The sequence below is a fragment of the Schistocerca piceifrons genome, chromosome 5, assembly GCF_021461385.2.
Source record: "Schistocerca piceifrons isolate TAMUIC-IGC-003096 chromosome 5, iqSchPice1.1, whole genome shotgun sequence".
NCBI lineage: Eukaryota > Metazoa > Arthropoda > Insecta > Orthoptera > Acrididae > Schistocerca > Schistocerca piceifrons.
The window spans coordinates 239,737,312-239,754,021 of NC_060142.1; the positions used below are offsets into that span (position 1 = coordinate 239,737,312).

The 16,710-nt window shown below is 40.1% G+C and overlaps 1 protein-coding gene across 2 annotated transcripts in view; it reads left to right on the forward strand.

Moving 5' to 3' along the window:
* Window positions 1-16,710, forward strand: part of LOC124798534 — a 114,413-nt gene that overhangs the window by 27,113 nt on the left and 70,590 nt on the right. The window contains exon 1 of one of the 2 annotated variants that reach the window (XM_047261982.1): window positions 13,279-13,470. The exons of the other annotated variant lie outside the window; for it this stretch is intronic. Coding sequence (XP_047117938.1) covers window positions 13,320-13,470 — 151 coding nt within the window. The 5' untranslated portion in view covers window positions 13,279-13,319. Of the gene's footprint in view, window positions 1-13,278; window positions 13,471-16,710 lie in introns of those variants that run through there. 2 annotated transcript variants of the gene reach the window in all.

A 16,710-nucleotide genomic window follows, 5' to 3' on the forward strand; every position in this document is an offset into this window, starting at 1 on the left:
ATCACAACCATATGGTGCTGTCTTCTACAGTGGATAGCTCTGTTAATGATTGCTCCTTTGGCATTTTCATTCAGCCTGGAGACTGCAGATGCATACAGTGCATTGCAATGGGCACTCCCTACTGGTTTTGTGCCATGCATGCATTTGCAGTGTGATGACTGTTGGAATATGCCAGAGAAGTGACCATTAAAAACTTTCCACTGCAGTGATATTAATGCATCACAGGGTTAATGGGCCATGATCTGAAACATTTGACCTGCCTAGTTCCTGACAATGATATCTTGGAGCTACTGGAGTGTACAGCAGGTTTGCTGACCGTACCATGAGCGCACATGCTGCTGGTGGTGCATGACCTCTGAGCACTCTGGGATGGGTGTGGATCTGACAGTGTGTAGTATTTGTACTCATTTAGCAACCCTGTGATGGATTCATATGTTCTAAGGAAGGTTGTCCAAGTCATCATTTGCATCTTCTTGGTCATCTGCACTTTTGAATGGCTTGACCAACTGTTCCTCTTCTGAATTGGATGCCAGTTGGAAAGGTGTGTTTGGATGATAGATACCATTATGGTGGCAGGATACCTTAAATGCAAAATTATACAATTTGCAGGCCATAGTCTGACACAATTGTGTGTGGAGCTCCTGCAGTTGCAAAAATGAATGGAGGGAATCCAGATCATAGCTCTTGTCAAGGTTTTTGTCGTCCAGGCTGCACACCAGACATCAGAAACAGCATCCACAAATAACAGCCAGTTTTCTCTCAGGGACTGTCTGATGGAGTTGATAAGCACCCAATCCTCAAGGTGCTGTGGTTTGGGCCACGGAGAAAATCTCTGTTCCATACTGCCATATTCTGGACACAGATGTTGCAGAGTCAGATTTTGTGTGCTATATTAGCGTCTATGTGCAAGCAATAAATGTTGTATCTTCATGTACAACTTCCTCCAGTGTGATAGGCGGAGTAGGTAGAGGTTATATGATTAGAATGATGGTACTACATTCCACATCTTGAACTGTCAAGAGGAATATTCCCTCCCTGATATTAGGTGAAGGTGCAAGGAACAGTGTATGGAAACCAAGGTTGGGTGTTTTAACCAGACTGCACCTATCTATACTGTGTCAACAATGGTACCCAGAAAAGTAGTGGATTGTTTCATTTAGAATAAGCTGCTTTGCAGGATGTGATAGGAAATTCGTGTGACGCAAGGCTCATGGATACATTGACCTGAAAACATATTGCTTTCTACTGATAAGACAGTGTCTAGGTCCATCAGTGTATGGGAGTGGGCAATGATGGTGGTATATACAGCAGTGTGATGATAATTTATGACAGAATGATAATTACTATGGAATAGTGACCATTGGTGAAAATATTTTTGCAGCCTTTTCTAGGAGTGATGGCCAAGCAGTGAAATCAGGTGCTCTTGTGGTCGTGATAGGTGGGATTTTGTGCCTTAAAAGTAAATGTGCAATTCCTTGATTCAATAAACAATAGTTGGTGCTACCACCTCACTTTCAGTGTAATTGTGTTGCCCCACCACTAATATCTTGGAGGTCTTCACAATCAATGGTCTATTCCATTGGCATTTTGTGGTATAGAGCCATGCCTATACCATACTGCCACATGTCTGTTGTGAGCATGAGATAAAATTGTCAGCCTAGATTTGTGGTTGATTCAGTGGGTAAACAATGAGAACTACCTGTGATGTAATCTTACTAAGAAACAAACACGGTTTAAAATTTTTGCGAACTGACTAATTGAGTAATATATCAGCTTTCCTTGCCCCATCCCCCAACTGATATTTAATTTAGATAAAACGACTTTTGTCAAGCCGATAGCAGAAACTATTCGATTGGAGTCACTGTTAAAGCACTTATAGATTCTGTAAGTGTTGCTCCCATGTGGGCCATTTCATAATGCCGTCTACAAGTTTATCCACCCTGTGGATCCCTTAAATGAGCTGCTCCAAATACTTGTGGAAAATAATGGGAGCACTTGTGACTGCAAATAGTAGTGTATTGTACTTGTACCAAAAGGTGTGTTCAACATAAATATTTGTTGTTTTTCCACATCTGCTGGCAACTACATATACCGTATTTACTCAAATCTAAGCCGCACCTGAAAAATGAGACTCGAAATCAAGGAAAAAAAATTATCACCGATCTAAGCCGCACCTGTAATTTGAGGCTCGAAATTCAAGGGGAGAGAAAAGTTTTAGGTCGCACCTCCAGATCGAAACAAAGTTGGTCCATTGTAATATGAGACACAATTTAGGTGGAATGAATGACGATACAGCTACAGTAGTTTGGTTCGAGTCGTAAGCTTAGCTTAGCAGTTAAGCTTTACCAGGTAGCCATTGCTATGCGTCAGGCGCTCCGTCCATATTTATACGGGTACCCTTCCTTTTTCACTCCTTCGTCTGGTTTGAATTGATTGCTTATTTTTCTTTGATCTGATAAGTGCCGTTCTCTTTGTTATAGGTGTTTACGTCACTCTAGGCTGAAAATGCATTACTGTACTGTGTCATGCATTGTTTGTCGCATTCTGATAATGAGTGTTTACGGCCTGTCGCCGCTCGCGGCATGGCTTGCTTTTGTGGGCGCTACCGCCGCTTACAATAAAAAAAGAGAGGAATTGTCTCAGTGGTAAGAGACTGCTATTTGTTGTTATTTACACTGCTGCTTTCTTTGATAATGCTCAACAAGAACCAAATAATAGACTGCGTATGATACAAGATGTTCTGAACGAGAGTTTTTCTTCGTTTGAAAATCTTTGCAGACGCCTCTTTAGTACATTACATTCTGCACAGAAATTAGTCATCGTAGATTTAAAAATATAGTCGATTGCCGTGCTCCATTTCTGACTGTATCACTATTAGGCATAAGAATAAGACGAATATAAACATCACATGGGATGTATATTCTTCCGCTTTTGCTGTTGTCTCACTCTAAATTCATAGTTTTTAGGCAGACAGGATTTAAATGAGATAGCAGCAAACACGAATGAATACATGGCAAAATGTTTATATTCGTATTATTCTTATGGTGAAGAGAATACTGCATGTGATTCACAATTCATAAAAGTTCCTATTAGCAATCATCTTTCTCACAGGTAGGAAAAAATTCAGAACGTAGAGTTGGCCATATTGACAAACATCCCAAACAGTCTTGCCAGTCGGATTTTCGTAGTACATTGAAATGCTGCTACATTCGAAGATGAACAATACGGAATTTGTATTTACTTCGTTTGGTAATGTATGAAAATGCAGTGGTCGAAACTCTGGGCGGAGAAATAAAGCTCGTCTTCCACCTTTCTTTTTTTTAAATTTATTTACTGACGCGGAGGTTTTGGGCCCATATTTATCTTTGTGCCTGCAAAGCATGCCTTTATAGCGCTACATGTATTGACGGCAGAAGTTAGTTGTGGCGGCACCTACCAACATTTTTCAGAACTTCCCGCGTACTTTGCACTCGATTCTAAGCCGCAGGCGTTTTTTTCGATTACAAAAACCGGAAAAAAGTGCGGCTTAGATTCGAGTAAATACGGTATACATCTACAAAAATAATTAAAACAAAAGTTATAAGCTCTATCTACCTTGGCTCACAGTTCTGCAGGATGCGGAGTCAGACATAAATCTGTATTAGACTGCACAGTGACTGTTGCTTTGAAGTCCTCATAAGTGCTTATAGCCTCATTTGGGATTATTATTATTATTATTATTATTATTATTATTATTATAGGTACCATGGCCTTATCCCATTCACTTGATGACACCCAAGCCTGCAGTAAGTCAACTTTGTTTTCTACTGCCTCCATTACCAGGTGAGAAAGACGGAAACATAACTGGGCTGAAGGTATCAATGACACTGTAAGGGGTCCACAGTCCCATATGTAAAGATAAATGTAGTTTTGTCTCCCACAGGTTGAGGATAGATATCAGTAGTCCTGAACCATAAAGATACAGCAATTGTTAGTAAGTGGAGTGCAGGCAATGTGCAGGGTCAGAAGTCGCTTAGAGAGCTATAAGTGAGCAGGAAATGGTGTAATGGTAGAAGGCCGCCTGTAATACATATTGTCAACTGAGCGTATCCCTGATGCCACAAGTTGATCCTCAGCAATTTACCAATCGTCACAAGAGAGTTCATTGTGAAGTGTTTTTATTAAGTATCTACATCGTATCTTGATTACAAATTTCGCATCAACTGTGCCGACCACCTAGAATTTGATTGCAGTAAGGACTATGGTGTGTTTGTGTTAGTTAATGCTATAGTGTGTGGAGATATCAAAAAATTATCTGTGATGAGTATAATCATCATTAAATTGTAAGATGAAGGGAGTAACTGCCCCACAATTTTGTAAAGTAAGAATATAACATTTAATTACAACGGAACACCATAGTGATTATTATTATTATTATTATTATTATTATTATTATTATTATTGAATGTTATTGATTGTGTTACTGCATTATTCAGCAGCCAAAACACTGATATGAAACTACTCCCATATGGTATTTGCCAGTCAGCCCCTTATCCTTAGTACACAGTCAGTATAAATCATTTATTGATAAGCAAAAAATTCTTTTGCGTCTGCCAACATAGTTTCAGATAGCTGCTCATAGGTTGACCCTATGTATCCTGATCATTAAATGCCATGTACTGTGAAATTAGATTAACTTTCTTGTGGATCTAGTCAATGAAATGTATTTAACCCAAAAATCTTAGTAAACCTGATGATGCTACTGCTGGTGGTGTAAGTGATCTACATACATTTTCATATTTAGATGCTATGCTGATTTGATCTTTGATAGGTACTGATTGATTAATATAATAAACTACTCACTTCTGAGGCTTGGAGCAGCAGAGCCAAGATGCTAGTAAGTGTCCAAATTGATAAGTAACCTCCTCACTCATGCCATCTTGAAATTCGGCTTTGCATGCACTGGTTTCAGTACAACCACAAGCTTGCCAATAGTTTTGGTGGGCACTGCGATCACTGGAGTGATCCTGAGCATTGGTGCATCATATTGTGGTGGTTCAGTGGGTGAATGAGACACGAGAGCCAGATCTCATTTCTTGTTGCAAATGTAGCACACAGCATTGTGATGCAGGCATTGCTTTCGACTATGCTCGCTGTACCACTCAGGACATAATTTTATGACAATTCTGGTCTTTGACTAAGCCCTTAGTGTGAAGCATCAGGCAAAGTTTGAGCCTTGTGATTTGCTGGTGATGTTGCACATGCCGAATGGGAATGATAGAGGAATACATGGTCTGTACCATGGACGTCTACTGACATTGTGGGGTAACTAAATACTGTTGTGTTGTCTACATGGCAGTCCTTTGCCAATCAAAGTTTGGTAGAGCTGCTGCATGTGAGCTTGTGTACCATAATATTGGTCAATGAATCACAAATACTGCTGAATCCTAAGCTACTGGGGTCAGATTGTGGCTGTAAAATAGCATCACTTCATACAACTGACTACAAGAAGATAATATAAAGCATGATTAGTGCCAGGATCAACAGCTTGATTAAACTTGCAGTGAAGTATGAAACAGTAAATAGGTTTCCCCTGTCTTCTTGTCCTCATTGAAGTTGTCAAGGAAAGAGATGATGCCACAACTTTTTGTTCAAATACTTGCTACAGGAACATTTTGTGTTGCTGCTGGAGTAGGAGCTTTGGTTGTTCATCTACAGCCACAGGGATACTCTGCAAATAACAATTAAGTGCCTGGCAGAGGATTCATTGAATCACCTTCACAATAATATTTTGTTATTCCACTCTCGAACAGCTTGCAGAAAAAACAAACACTTATATCTTTCAGTACGAACTCTGATATCCCCTATTTATTTATGATGATTATTTCCCCATATGTTGGTCAGTGTCAACAAAATATTTTCACATTCAGAGGAGAAAGTTGGTGATTGAGATTTGTTGAGAAGATTCTGCCATAACGAGAAACGCCTTCATTTTAATTATGCTCACCGCAACTCTTCTGTCATGTCCATGACATTCTCTCCCCTATTGATGATACAAAACATGCTTCTGCTCTTTGAACTTTCTCAATAGGCTCCATCACCCCTATCAGGTAAGGATCCCATACTGTGCAACAGTACTCCAAAAGAGGATGGGCAAGCATAGTGTAGCCAGTCTCTTTAGTAGATCTGTTGTATCTTCCGAGTGTTCTGCCAATAAAATGCAGTTTTTGGGTCACCTTCCCCACGACATTTTTTGTGTGTTTTTTCCAGTTCAAGTTGTTTGTAACTGTAATTCCTAGGCGTTTAGTTGAATTTACGGTCTTTAGATTTGATTGATTTATAGTGTAATCGTAATTTAACGGTATCTTTTTAGCACTTGTGAATGACCTTGCCCTTTTCATTAATTGTGGTCAGTTGCCAATTTTCTCACCATACATATATCTAAATTGTTTTACAGTTGGTTCTGACCTCCTGATGACTTTACTAGACAATAAATGACAGCATCATCTGCAAACGACCGAAGGTGGCTGCTCAGATTGTCTCCTAAATCATTCATATAGATAAGCAACATCAGAGGGTCAATAACATTACCTTGTGGAATGCCAGAAATCAGTTCTGTTTTACGCAGTGACTTTCCTTCACTTACTACAAACTGTGGTTTCTGTGACAGGAAACCACAAATCCAGTCACATAACTGAGACAATATTCCATAAGCTCACAATCTGATTACAAGTCGCTTACAAGGTACGATGTCAAAAGCTTTCTGGAAATCTAGAAATACAGACTCAATTTGAAATCCTTTGTTGAAAGCTCTCAGCACTTTGTGCAAAGAGCTAGTTGTTTTTCTCAAGGGCAAGGTTTTCTAAATGCGTTTTGGCTATGTGTCGATAGATCATTCTCTTTGAGATAATTCATAATGTTCGAACACAAATATATCTTTGAAAATCCTGCTGCATATTGATGTTAATGATATGAGCCTGTAATTTAGTTGATTGCTCCTATTGCCTTTCTTGAATATTGGTGTGACCTGTGAAACTTTCCAGTCTTTGGGTATGTATCTTTCATTGAGCAATTATATGATTGTTAACTGTGGAGCTATTGCATCAGTGAACTCTGAATGAAACCTAATTGGTATACAATCTGAACTGGAAGACTTACTTTCATTAAGTGATTTAAGTTGCTTCACTACTCGAAGGATATCTTCTTATAAATGACTCATGTTGGCAACTGTTCTCGATTTCAAATTCTGGTATATTTACTTCGCCTTCTCTGCCCAAGGAATTTCGGATGGCTGTGTTTAGTAACTCTGCTTTAGCAGCACTGTTGTTGATAGTATTTCCATTACTGTCATGCAGAGGAGGCATTGATTGTCTCTTGCCACTAGCATACTTTACATATGACCAGAATCTCTTTGGATTTTCTGGCAAACTTTCGTTGTGGAAACTAGTATAAGCATCCCATATTGAAGTCTGTGCTAAATTTCTGCTTTTGTAAAACATCACCAATCATGGGGTTTTTATGTTGGTTTAAATATGACATGATTTTTTCATTGTTTCTGCAACAGTGTTCTGACCTGTTTTGTGTACTGTCGGAGATCAACTCCTTCATTTGTAAATCTACTTGGTATAAATCCAAATTGCTGTTGATAAGATTTCTTTGAATTCAAGCTACATCTGATCTTCACTTACATTGTTAATTGGGAAGGAGTGGAGATTGTCTCTCAGGGAGATATCAAGCAAATTTTTATTCACTTTTTTTTTAAATCACTATATTTTTCATTTATGTTTGGTGGATTTGGGAGTTATGGTATTCAGTCTAGCTTGAAAACCTTGTGTTCACTACTCCCTATACCCATTTTGATGCTTGATAGCTCAGGATTATTTGCTGCTCAGAGGTCAAGTGTTTTCACAACCGTTGAGTAGGCTTATGAACTAATTGCTTGGAATAATTTTCAGAGAATGCATTAAGCACAATTTTGGATGATGTTTTATGTGCGTCTCCAGATTTAAACATGTATTTATGCCAACATATTGAACACCCACCAACTATAATAGTATGAGTTGGGTACATGTTTAAAATTAGACACAGGCTTTCTTTGAACCTTCCAGCAATTGTATCCCCTGAGTTGGGAGGTCGATAAAAGTATTCAGTTATTATTTTGTTTCCGTTGCCAAGAATAACCTCTACCCATATTAACTCGCAGGAACTATATAGTTCAGTTTCACTACCAGATAAACTACTTCTTACAGCAACAAACATGCCATCACTAACTGTATTTAGCATATCTTCTCTGAACACCATTAGATCATTCGCAAAAATTTTGGCTAAACTTTTATCTCCGGATTTAGCCAGCTTTCAGTGCCTATAACAATTTAAGCATCAGTGCTTTCTATTAGCACTTGGAGGTCTGGTTCTTTTCCAACACAGCTTCGACAATTTACACCTGTTACATCTGCAATTCCTAGATCTACATTTTTCCTGTGTTCGATGTGTGCCCTTTGAGACTGAAACTCTGTCTGTGTTTTTCTGAGACCCTCTAACTACTCAGTCCGTGCTACGCAGCCCCCACTACCTGTTTAGCCACCACCTATGTGTAATGGACTCCTGACCTATTTAGTCAAACCCAAAATCCCACCACCCTATGGTGGCTTTCTAAGGCCAACTGGAGGCTTTACTCCTCCCTGGCCACCTTTGACGAACATTTCCCCACTTGGGATGACCAGGTAGAATATCTTACAAATGTTATATGTACTGCCGCAGGATGTTCCATTCCTTGAACTTCCTCTTTACCAAGCCGTGTCCCAGTCCCTTGGTGAACTGAGAGGTGCTATGATGCAATTCACGCATGGAGACAGACTCTCCGCATTTGTAAGCATCATCCTACAATGTCAAACTTCATTCATTATAAACAGTTGCGTGCACAATGTCATCGCATCCTTTGGGATAGCAATAAAGATAGCTGGATTTCATTCAGTAGTTATTTTAACAGTTCCACTCCTTCTTTCATCGTATGGACCAACCTTCAACAGCTCTCTGGGACCAAGATCCAATCCCAATTTCCAGTGTGGCAGTAGCAGATAAAGTCATAGTTCACTCTATTGTTATCTCCAACAACTTGGACCGCCATTTTGTGGAGATTTTGAGCTCCTTCCCCTACCACCTTGCTTTCCTCCATTGGAAACAAGATGAGGCAGCTCAGGCCATACCCTTCTCTTGTCAGAATTGTGAGTGCTACAAAGCCGCCTTTACTATGAGGGAGCTAGATCGTGCTCTCAATTCATCCCGATCCTCCGTGCCAGGGCCAGACGATGTTCACATTCAGATGTTGCAGCACCTTTCTCTTGCAGGCAAGTACTTTCTGCTTCATATGTACAACCACATCTGGGCAGAGGCCATGTTTCCCAGACACTGGCGTGAAGTCATTGCCATGCTCATACCAAAGCCCAATAAGGACAAACACTATCCTTGTAGCTACCGCCTCATTTCTCTCACAAGCTGTGTATGCAACGTGATGGAACGTATGATTCGAGCCCGGCTGGTATGGTGGCTTGAGTCTCGCAATTTACTAACCACAGCACAGTGTGGATTTCGAGCACGCTGTTCTGCGGTTGACCATCTTGTCACTTTGTCCACCCATGTCATGAATGGTTTTCTGTGAAAATCCCAGACTTCGCCATGTTTTTTTAATTTCAAGAAGTCTTAAGACACCTGCTGGAGGACTGGTATCGTCCATACGCTGAACACATGGGGCTTCCATGGCCACATGCCCCCTTTCCTTCAGGAATTTTTAAAAGACTGAGTTTTCAAGGTACGTGTGGGTTCTTTCTTGTCGAGCACCTTTATCCAGGAAAACAGTGCGCCTCAGGGTTTTGTCTTGAGCATAATCTCCTTTGCCATCTCCATTAACCTTATGATGGCCTGTCTCCCAGTGGCCATCTCTGGCTCTCTTTTCATTGACAATTTTGGCATCTGTTGCAGTTCTTCATGGACTTGCCTCATCGAGCAGTGTTTTCAATGATGCCTCGATTCTCTTCACTCATGGAGCATTGACAATGGCTTTCATTTTTACACTGACGAAACCATTTGTATGAATTTATGGCAGCGCAGTTGGTTTCTTCCACTGTCTTTACATCTTGGACCTGTTGCTCTTTTATTCTTTAAAACTACGAAATTCCTGGGGCTCTTGCTCAATAGGAAACTTTCTTGGTCCTCCCACATGTCTTACCTTGCAGTCCACAGTATGCGGTCCCTCAGTTTCATACATGTCCTCAGTGGTACTTCCTGGGGAGCAGAGCGAACCACCACCCTCTGTAAGTACTGGTCACTTGTCCATTCGAAAATAGTCTATGGGTCGTTTCGTTTATGCATCTGCATGTCTGACCCTCTTACGCTGTCTCAATACTCCTCACCACCGTGGCATCCATTTGGCCACTGATGCCTTTCACACTACCCTGGTTGAGAGTTTGTATGCAGAAGCCGCCAAACAACTGCTGTCCTCTCGCCGTGACTTTCTCCTCAGCAGATATATGTGGCCATCCATCCTGTACCACCTCCTTTGATTGGGGCACATCTCTCTTCTCTGTTACCTCCTGGAGTTTGCTTTCGGCTCTTGCTCCAGCAGCTTAACTTCACTCTATCTGTCACTTTCCCAATGGGTGTGAACCTTTCACCACCTTGGCTTCATGCGCCGGCCTGTGTTCACCTCGGCCTTCATTTACTTCCTAAAGACACTATTCCAGCATTGCTGTGTCGCTGTAAGTTTCATGACCTTCACACGGAACTTCGCAATAGTACCTTTGTGTACACTGATGGCTCTCAGACTGACCGTGGTGTTGGGTGTGCCTTCATCATCGGCACTAACATTTTTTGGTATCAGCTTCTGGAACACTGCTCAGTATTTACAGCCGAGCTCTTTGCCCAGTATCAGGATGCGCAGTCCATGTGGCGACACAGGTTGTGCAATTGTGTCATCTGCTCTGATTCGCTCAGTGCCCTTCAGAGCTTCAGTGTGCTGTACACCATATCCCTTAATGCAATGGCTACAGAAAGCTGTCACTTGCTCACTCTTATTGGAGCCACTGTGATATTTATGTGGGTTCTTGGTCATGTCGGTATGCCAGGAAACAAGGCTGCTGACGCTGCTGCCAAGGCTGCAGTCCTCGTACCTCAGCCCACTGGTTCTTATATTCCCTCCAATGATTTCTGTGTTACCATCTACCAGGAGGTGGTGTCACTTTGGCATCACAACTGCTCCTCCCTTCATGGGAATAAGCTCCAAGTTATTAAGCCTCTCCCAGTGGCTTGGATGATCTACCCTTGGCCTCTTGCTGTGAGATCATTTTAGCTAGGGTGTGTATCAGACACTAACTTTTTTCCCCATCACAATTTCTTAAGTCATGCTGCCCCACCACTTTGTGCTCTTAAAGTTCAACCTTTGATGGTCTGCCATTTCCTGATGGAATGCCCTTTTTTTAACCACTTACTTTCTCATCTGTGTGTGCCATCTGAGTTATCGGATGTTTTAGTGAACGATGCGTGGGCTGTCGACCACATTTTACTTTTAATCCACCGCAGCAGTATGGCGAATGCTATTTAATTTTTATGTCAGAACCTCCATTTCTCTGCGTCCCTGTTTTTAGCTGTCTTCTCTTCTGTTGATTGGGATTAACGTGTAGTTGTTTCTAACTTCTCATTGTCTTCATGTTCTACAGTTCTGATATGAGTGCATATGATCCTAGTTGTTTTTGCACCCTGAAACAAAACAAAACAAACCCTATGGCCCAAGTAGAGGAATATGCAGCCTACACAGTCGCAGAACCGCCTGAACCTCTGTTTCAGACCCTCCACTTGGCTCTGTACTAGAGGTCTGCAGTCGATCCCATCAACTATGCTGCAAATGGTGAACTCTGCTTTCATCTTGCAAGGAAGACTGGCAACCTTTACCTCTCCTGACAGCCACTTGAACCAGAGAGAATCTCTTCCAGTCTGAAGTGACACACATCATTGGTACCAACATGAGCCACCACCTGCAGTTGGCTACACCCTGTGCTCTTCATGGCATCCGGAAGGATCTGATCCACGTCTGAAATGACTCCATCCAGTATGAACACAGAGTGCACATTGGCTTCCTTCCCATCCTTGGGAGCCATGTCCCTAAGGAGACCCATAAAACATCTAAGATTGAAGCTCCCAGCTACCATTAATCTCATCCTCCATGCCCCGAAGTGACCTGACTAATAGAGAATCTAAAACAAAACTTTGACTTACACGAATAAGTCGCTGCCAGTTTTGCCATTCAGGAATGCCTCATAGTTTCGTTCTCTCCTACTTTTCCAGTCTAAGCATTGTACTATTTCCACATTTCCTTTAAATCAGAGTTATTGTTCTGTCTCAACTTCTTAGTCCATTGTTAAACAGTTCTGTTGCACTCATTATGCAAGAGCTACTAGTTTTGTAGGGTATGAAGGAAAAGCAAGAAAAAGATAAGAGAGGAAGCTGCAGTTGGGCTCAAGGTATACCCGTATATCTCAGCCATTGGAGTATTTCCTAAAAGTTGAAGAGTCAAGTTTGAATTGAAATCTGGAAATCATGCCAGAAAGTGAACCTCTGTACAGCTTAGAGCGACATGTCTCATTATGATGGATAGTGTGCTGGATTGATTCAACTGGGTTCCATGCATTTACTAAATGTCTGTAACTATGGGGGAACAATATTATGTGCATTATTTTTTAAGGGGCGACACTCAGGGGGAGAGAAGGGAGAAATCTTGGATCGTGGCAGTAAATCCAGAGCTATAGTTCTAAGCAGAGGTGTAAGCAGTCAAGAGTTATGTTCTGTTTTGATTTCTTTGATTCATTGTTTTTACTCATTTTCAGTATTCTTGTCTGTTCATCTCAATTTTTCTCCAGTTTCTTCTCTCAGTTTTGTTTGCTTCTGCTCTCTGGTCTATTTTTTATTTCTTTTATACCAGGCTCCACTTTTCAGTCATGAGGTTTTACTGTACCATTGATTGTAGCCAACCTGCCGAGTAATTTCTGCTCATTATTAATATATTTTATTATTTGCCTATATTTTTCTTTGTGTATTCTTTTATGCTCATTAATCTCCTACAACCAAAGTTATGAGATCATTATAGACCATCGGTCACTCAATAGAGGTAACTATGTCCTTATTTGCAACATTCTGCAGGAAGATCTGTGTAATTTTTCTATGAATTTATTGTCTAATAGTTTGGTTTGTTCTTGTTCACACTTGTGATTTCTCTCATTCATACTTCTTAAAAAACAGGAGCTAATTTACTTACGTTATCTGCTGCAAGTGGCAATAAGTCAGTTTTTAAAATGATACTTGGAGAAATGAAGAACATGTCAGCTGAAAATACGGTGGATCTGTCTTGTGGTTTGCGGGTTGCTGCACTGTTTGGCCACACAGATATTGTCCAGTTCATACTGAATGCTAAATGCGACCCCAATGCAAAAGATCCTGTGTCTGGTAAGTCTATGTTTCTTCGTATTTTCATTGCATTACTGTTTGAAACTGTGAGAGATGTATTTTAATTTACTTTCTCACATGGAACATGAAATAGAGTGATAGCTGTTTCTGAAGAAAATGAGTTGGTAATATATCTAAACAACAATGAAAAAGAACTGTAGAAGAACTGTAGAAATAGTAACATTGCTGTATCTTCCATCCTCCTGTATCCCACAAACAAAAACTGCATTCAGTAGTTGGAAGAAAGCACAGGTAACACTCATCTGTAAGAAGGTAGCAGAAGTGTCCAAGATCATTGACATTTATTTTTGTAGAATCTTAGAACATATTCTCAGCACATACACAATGAGATACCTTGAACAGAACGACCACCTCCAAGTCAACCTCCATGGATTCTGTAAACATCAGTCATGCAGAACCCAACTCTCACTTTTCTTACATAATATTTTCCTGAAAGCTGTGGAGCAAGACAGTCAGGTAGATGAAATATTTCAGGATTTCTGACAAGCATTTGAGTAATTACCTTATAAATTCTTATTAACAAAAGTTTGATCATATCGGGTTGTTGTTGTTGTTGTTGTTGTTGCAGTTGCAGTGGCAGTTACAGTGGTGGCAGTGGCCTTCAGTCCGGAGGATGGTTTGATGCTTATCCTGTGCAACTGTCATCATCTCTGAATAAATATTGCAGTCTGTATCCATTTGGACCTGCTTACTGTCTCCATCTCCTGATCTCCCTATACATTTTTTTACCCTCCATACTTCCCTCCAGTACTAAATTGAAGTTTCCTTGGTGCCTCAAAATGTTTTCTATCAACCGATCCCTTCTTTTAGTCAAGTTGTGCCACAAATTTCTTTCCTCCTCAATTCTATTCAATACTTCCTCATTAGTAACATGATCAGTCCATCCAAACTTCAGCATTCGTCTGTAGCACTGCATTTCAAAAGCTTATATTTTCTTCTTGTCTAAACTGTTTATCATCCGCGTTTCACTTCCGTACATGGGTAGACTCCAAATACTCCCTTTCAGAAAAGGCTTCCTAAAACTTAAGTATTATTTGATATTAACAAATTTCTCTTCTTCAGAGATGCTTTTCTTGCCATTATCAGTTTACATTTTATATCCTCTCAGTTATTTTGCTGCCCTAATAGTAAAACTCATCTATTACTTTAAGTTCTCGTTTCCTAATCTAATTTCCTCACCATCGCCTGATTTAATTCCACTACACTTCAGTATCCTTGTTTTTCTTTTGCTGATGTTCATCTTATATCATCCTTTCAAGACACTATCTGTTCCGTTCAACTGCTCTTCCAAATCCCTTGCTGTTTCCGACATAAGAACAATGCAATCAGCAAACCTCAAGTCTTTTATTTCTTCTCCCTGGACTTTAATTCCTACTCCAAATTTTTCTTTTGCTTCCTTTACTGCTTGCTCAGTATACAGATTGAACATCAGGGATAGGCTACAACCCTGTCTCACTCTCTTCTCAACCACTTCTTCCCTTTCATGCCCCTTGACTTTTATAACTGCCATCTGGTTTCTGTACAAGTTGTAAATAGCTTTCGCTCCCTGTACTTTCCCCTGCTGCCTTCAGAATTTCAAAGAGAGTATTCCAGACAACATTGTCAAAAGCTCTCCCGAAGTCCACAAATGATATAGATGTAGGTTTGCCTTACCTTAATCTATCTTCTAAGGTAAGTCACAGGGTCAGTACTCTGACTCACGTGTTCCTACATTTCTTTGCAGTCGAAACTGATCTTCCATTAGGTCAGCTTCTGCCAGTTTTTCCCTTCTCTTATAAAGAATTTTTGTCAGTACTTTGCCACCATGGCTTATTAAACTTATAGTTTGGTAATTTTCTCATTGTCAGCAACTTATTTCTTTGGAACTGGAATTGTTACATTCTTCTTGATGTCGAGGGTATTTCGCCTGTCTCAGATGGTAGAGTTTGGTTATGGTTGGCTCTCCAAAGGCTGTCAGTAGTTATTATGGAATGTCATCTTCTCGTGGGGCATTGTTTTAGCTTAGGCCTTTCAGTGCTCTGTCAAATTTTTCTCGCAGTATCATATCTCCCATTTCATCTTCATCTATGTTCTCTTCCATTTCTGTATTATTGTTTTCAAGTTCATCTCCCTTGTATAGACCCTTTATATACTCCATCCATCTTTCCCTTCTTTGCTTGGGACTGGTTCTCCATCTGCACTCTTGATATTCATACAGCTTCTTCTGTCTTCTCCAAGAGGTTCTTTAATTTTGCTGTAGGCAGTATCTATTTTTGGCTTATGAAATTCGCTTCTGAATTCTTACATTTGTCCTCTAGCAAATCCTGTCTAGCTGTTTTGCATTCTGTCAATCTCATTTTTTAGACATTTGTATTCCCTTTCATCTGCTTCATTTACTGCATTTTTATATTTTCTCCCTTCATCAACTGTATTCAACATATCTTGTGTTATTCGAGGATTTATACTAGCCTTGTCTTTTTACCTATTTGATCATCTGCTGCCTTCACTGTTTCACCTCTTAAAGCTACCCATTTGTCTTCTACTATATTGTTTTCCACTGTCCTAATCAACAGTTGTGTAACACGCCCTCTAAAATTCTCGAAGACCTCTGGTACTTTCAATTTATTCACGTTCCAACCTCTTAATTTCCTATCTTTTTGCAATTTCTTCCATTTTAATGTACAGTTCATAACTAATAAATTATGATCAGAGTCCACTTCTGCCCCTGGAAATGTGTTACAGTTTAAAATCTGGTTCCAAAATCTGTCTTACTATTATATAATCAGCCTGAAATCTTCTGGTGTCTCTACATCTCTTCCACATACACAACATTCTTTCATGATTCTTAAACCAAGCATTAGTGATGATTAAATTGTGCTCTGTGCAAAATTCTACCAGTTGGCTTCCTCTTTCATTCCTTTCCTCCAGACTATATTCCCTTCTCTTCCTTTTGCTACTATCAAATTCCAGTCCCCCATCACAATTAAATTTTCATCTCCCTTAACCGTCAATAATTTCTTTTATCTTGTCATACATTTCTTCAGTCTCTTCATCTGCGGAGCTAGTTGGCACATAAACTTGTACTAGTGTGGTAGGTGTTGGCTTTGTGTCTGTCTTCGCTACAGTATGTTCACTATGCTGTTCATAGTAGCTTACTCAAATTCCTATTTTCTTATTCATTATTAAACCTAATCCTTCATTACCTCCATTTGATTTTGTATTTATAACCCCATATTCACT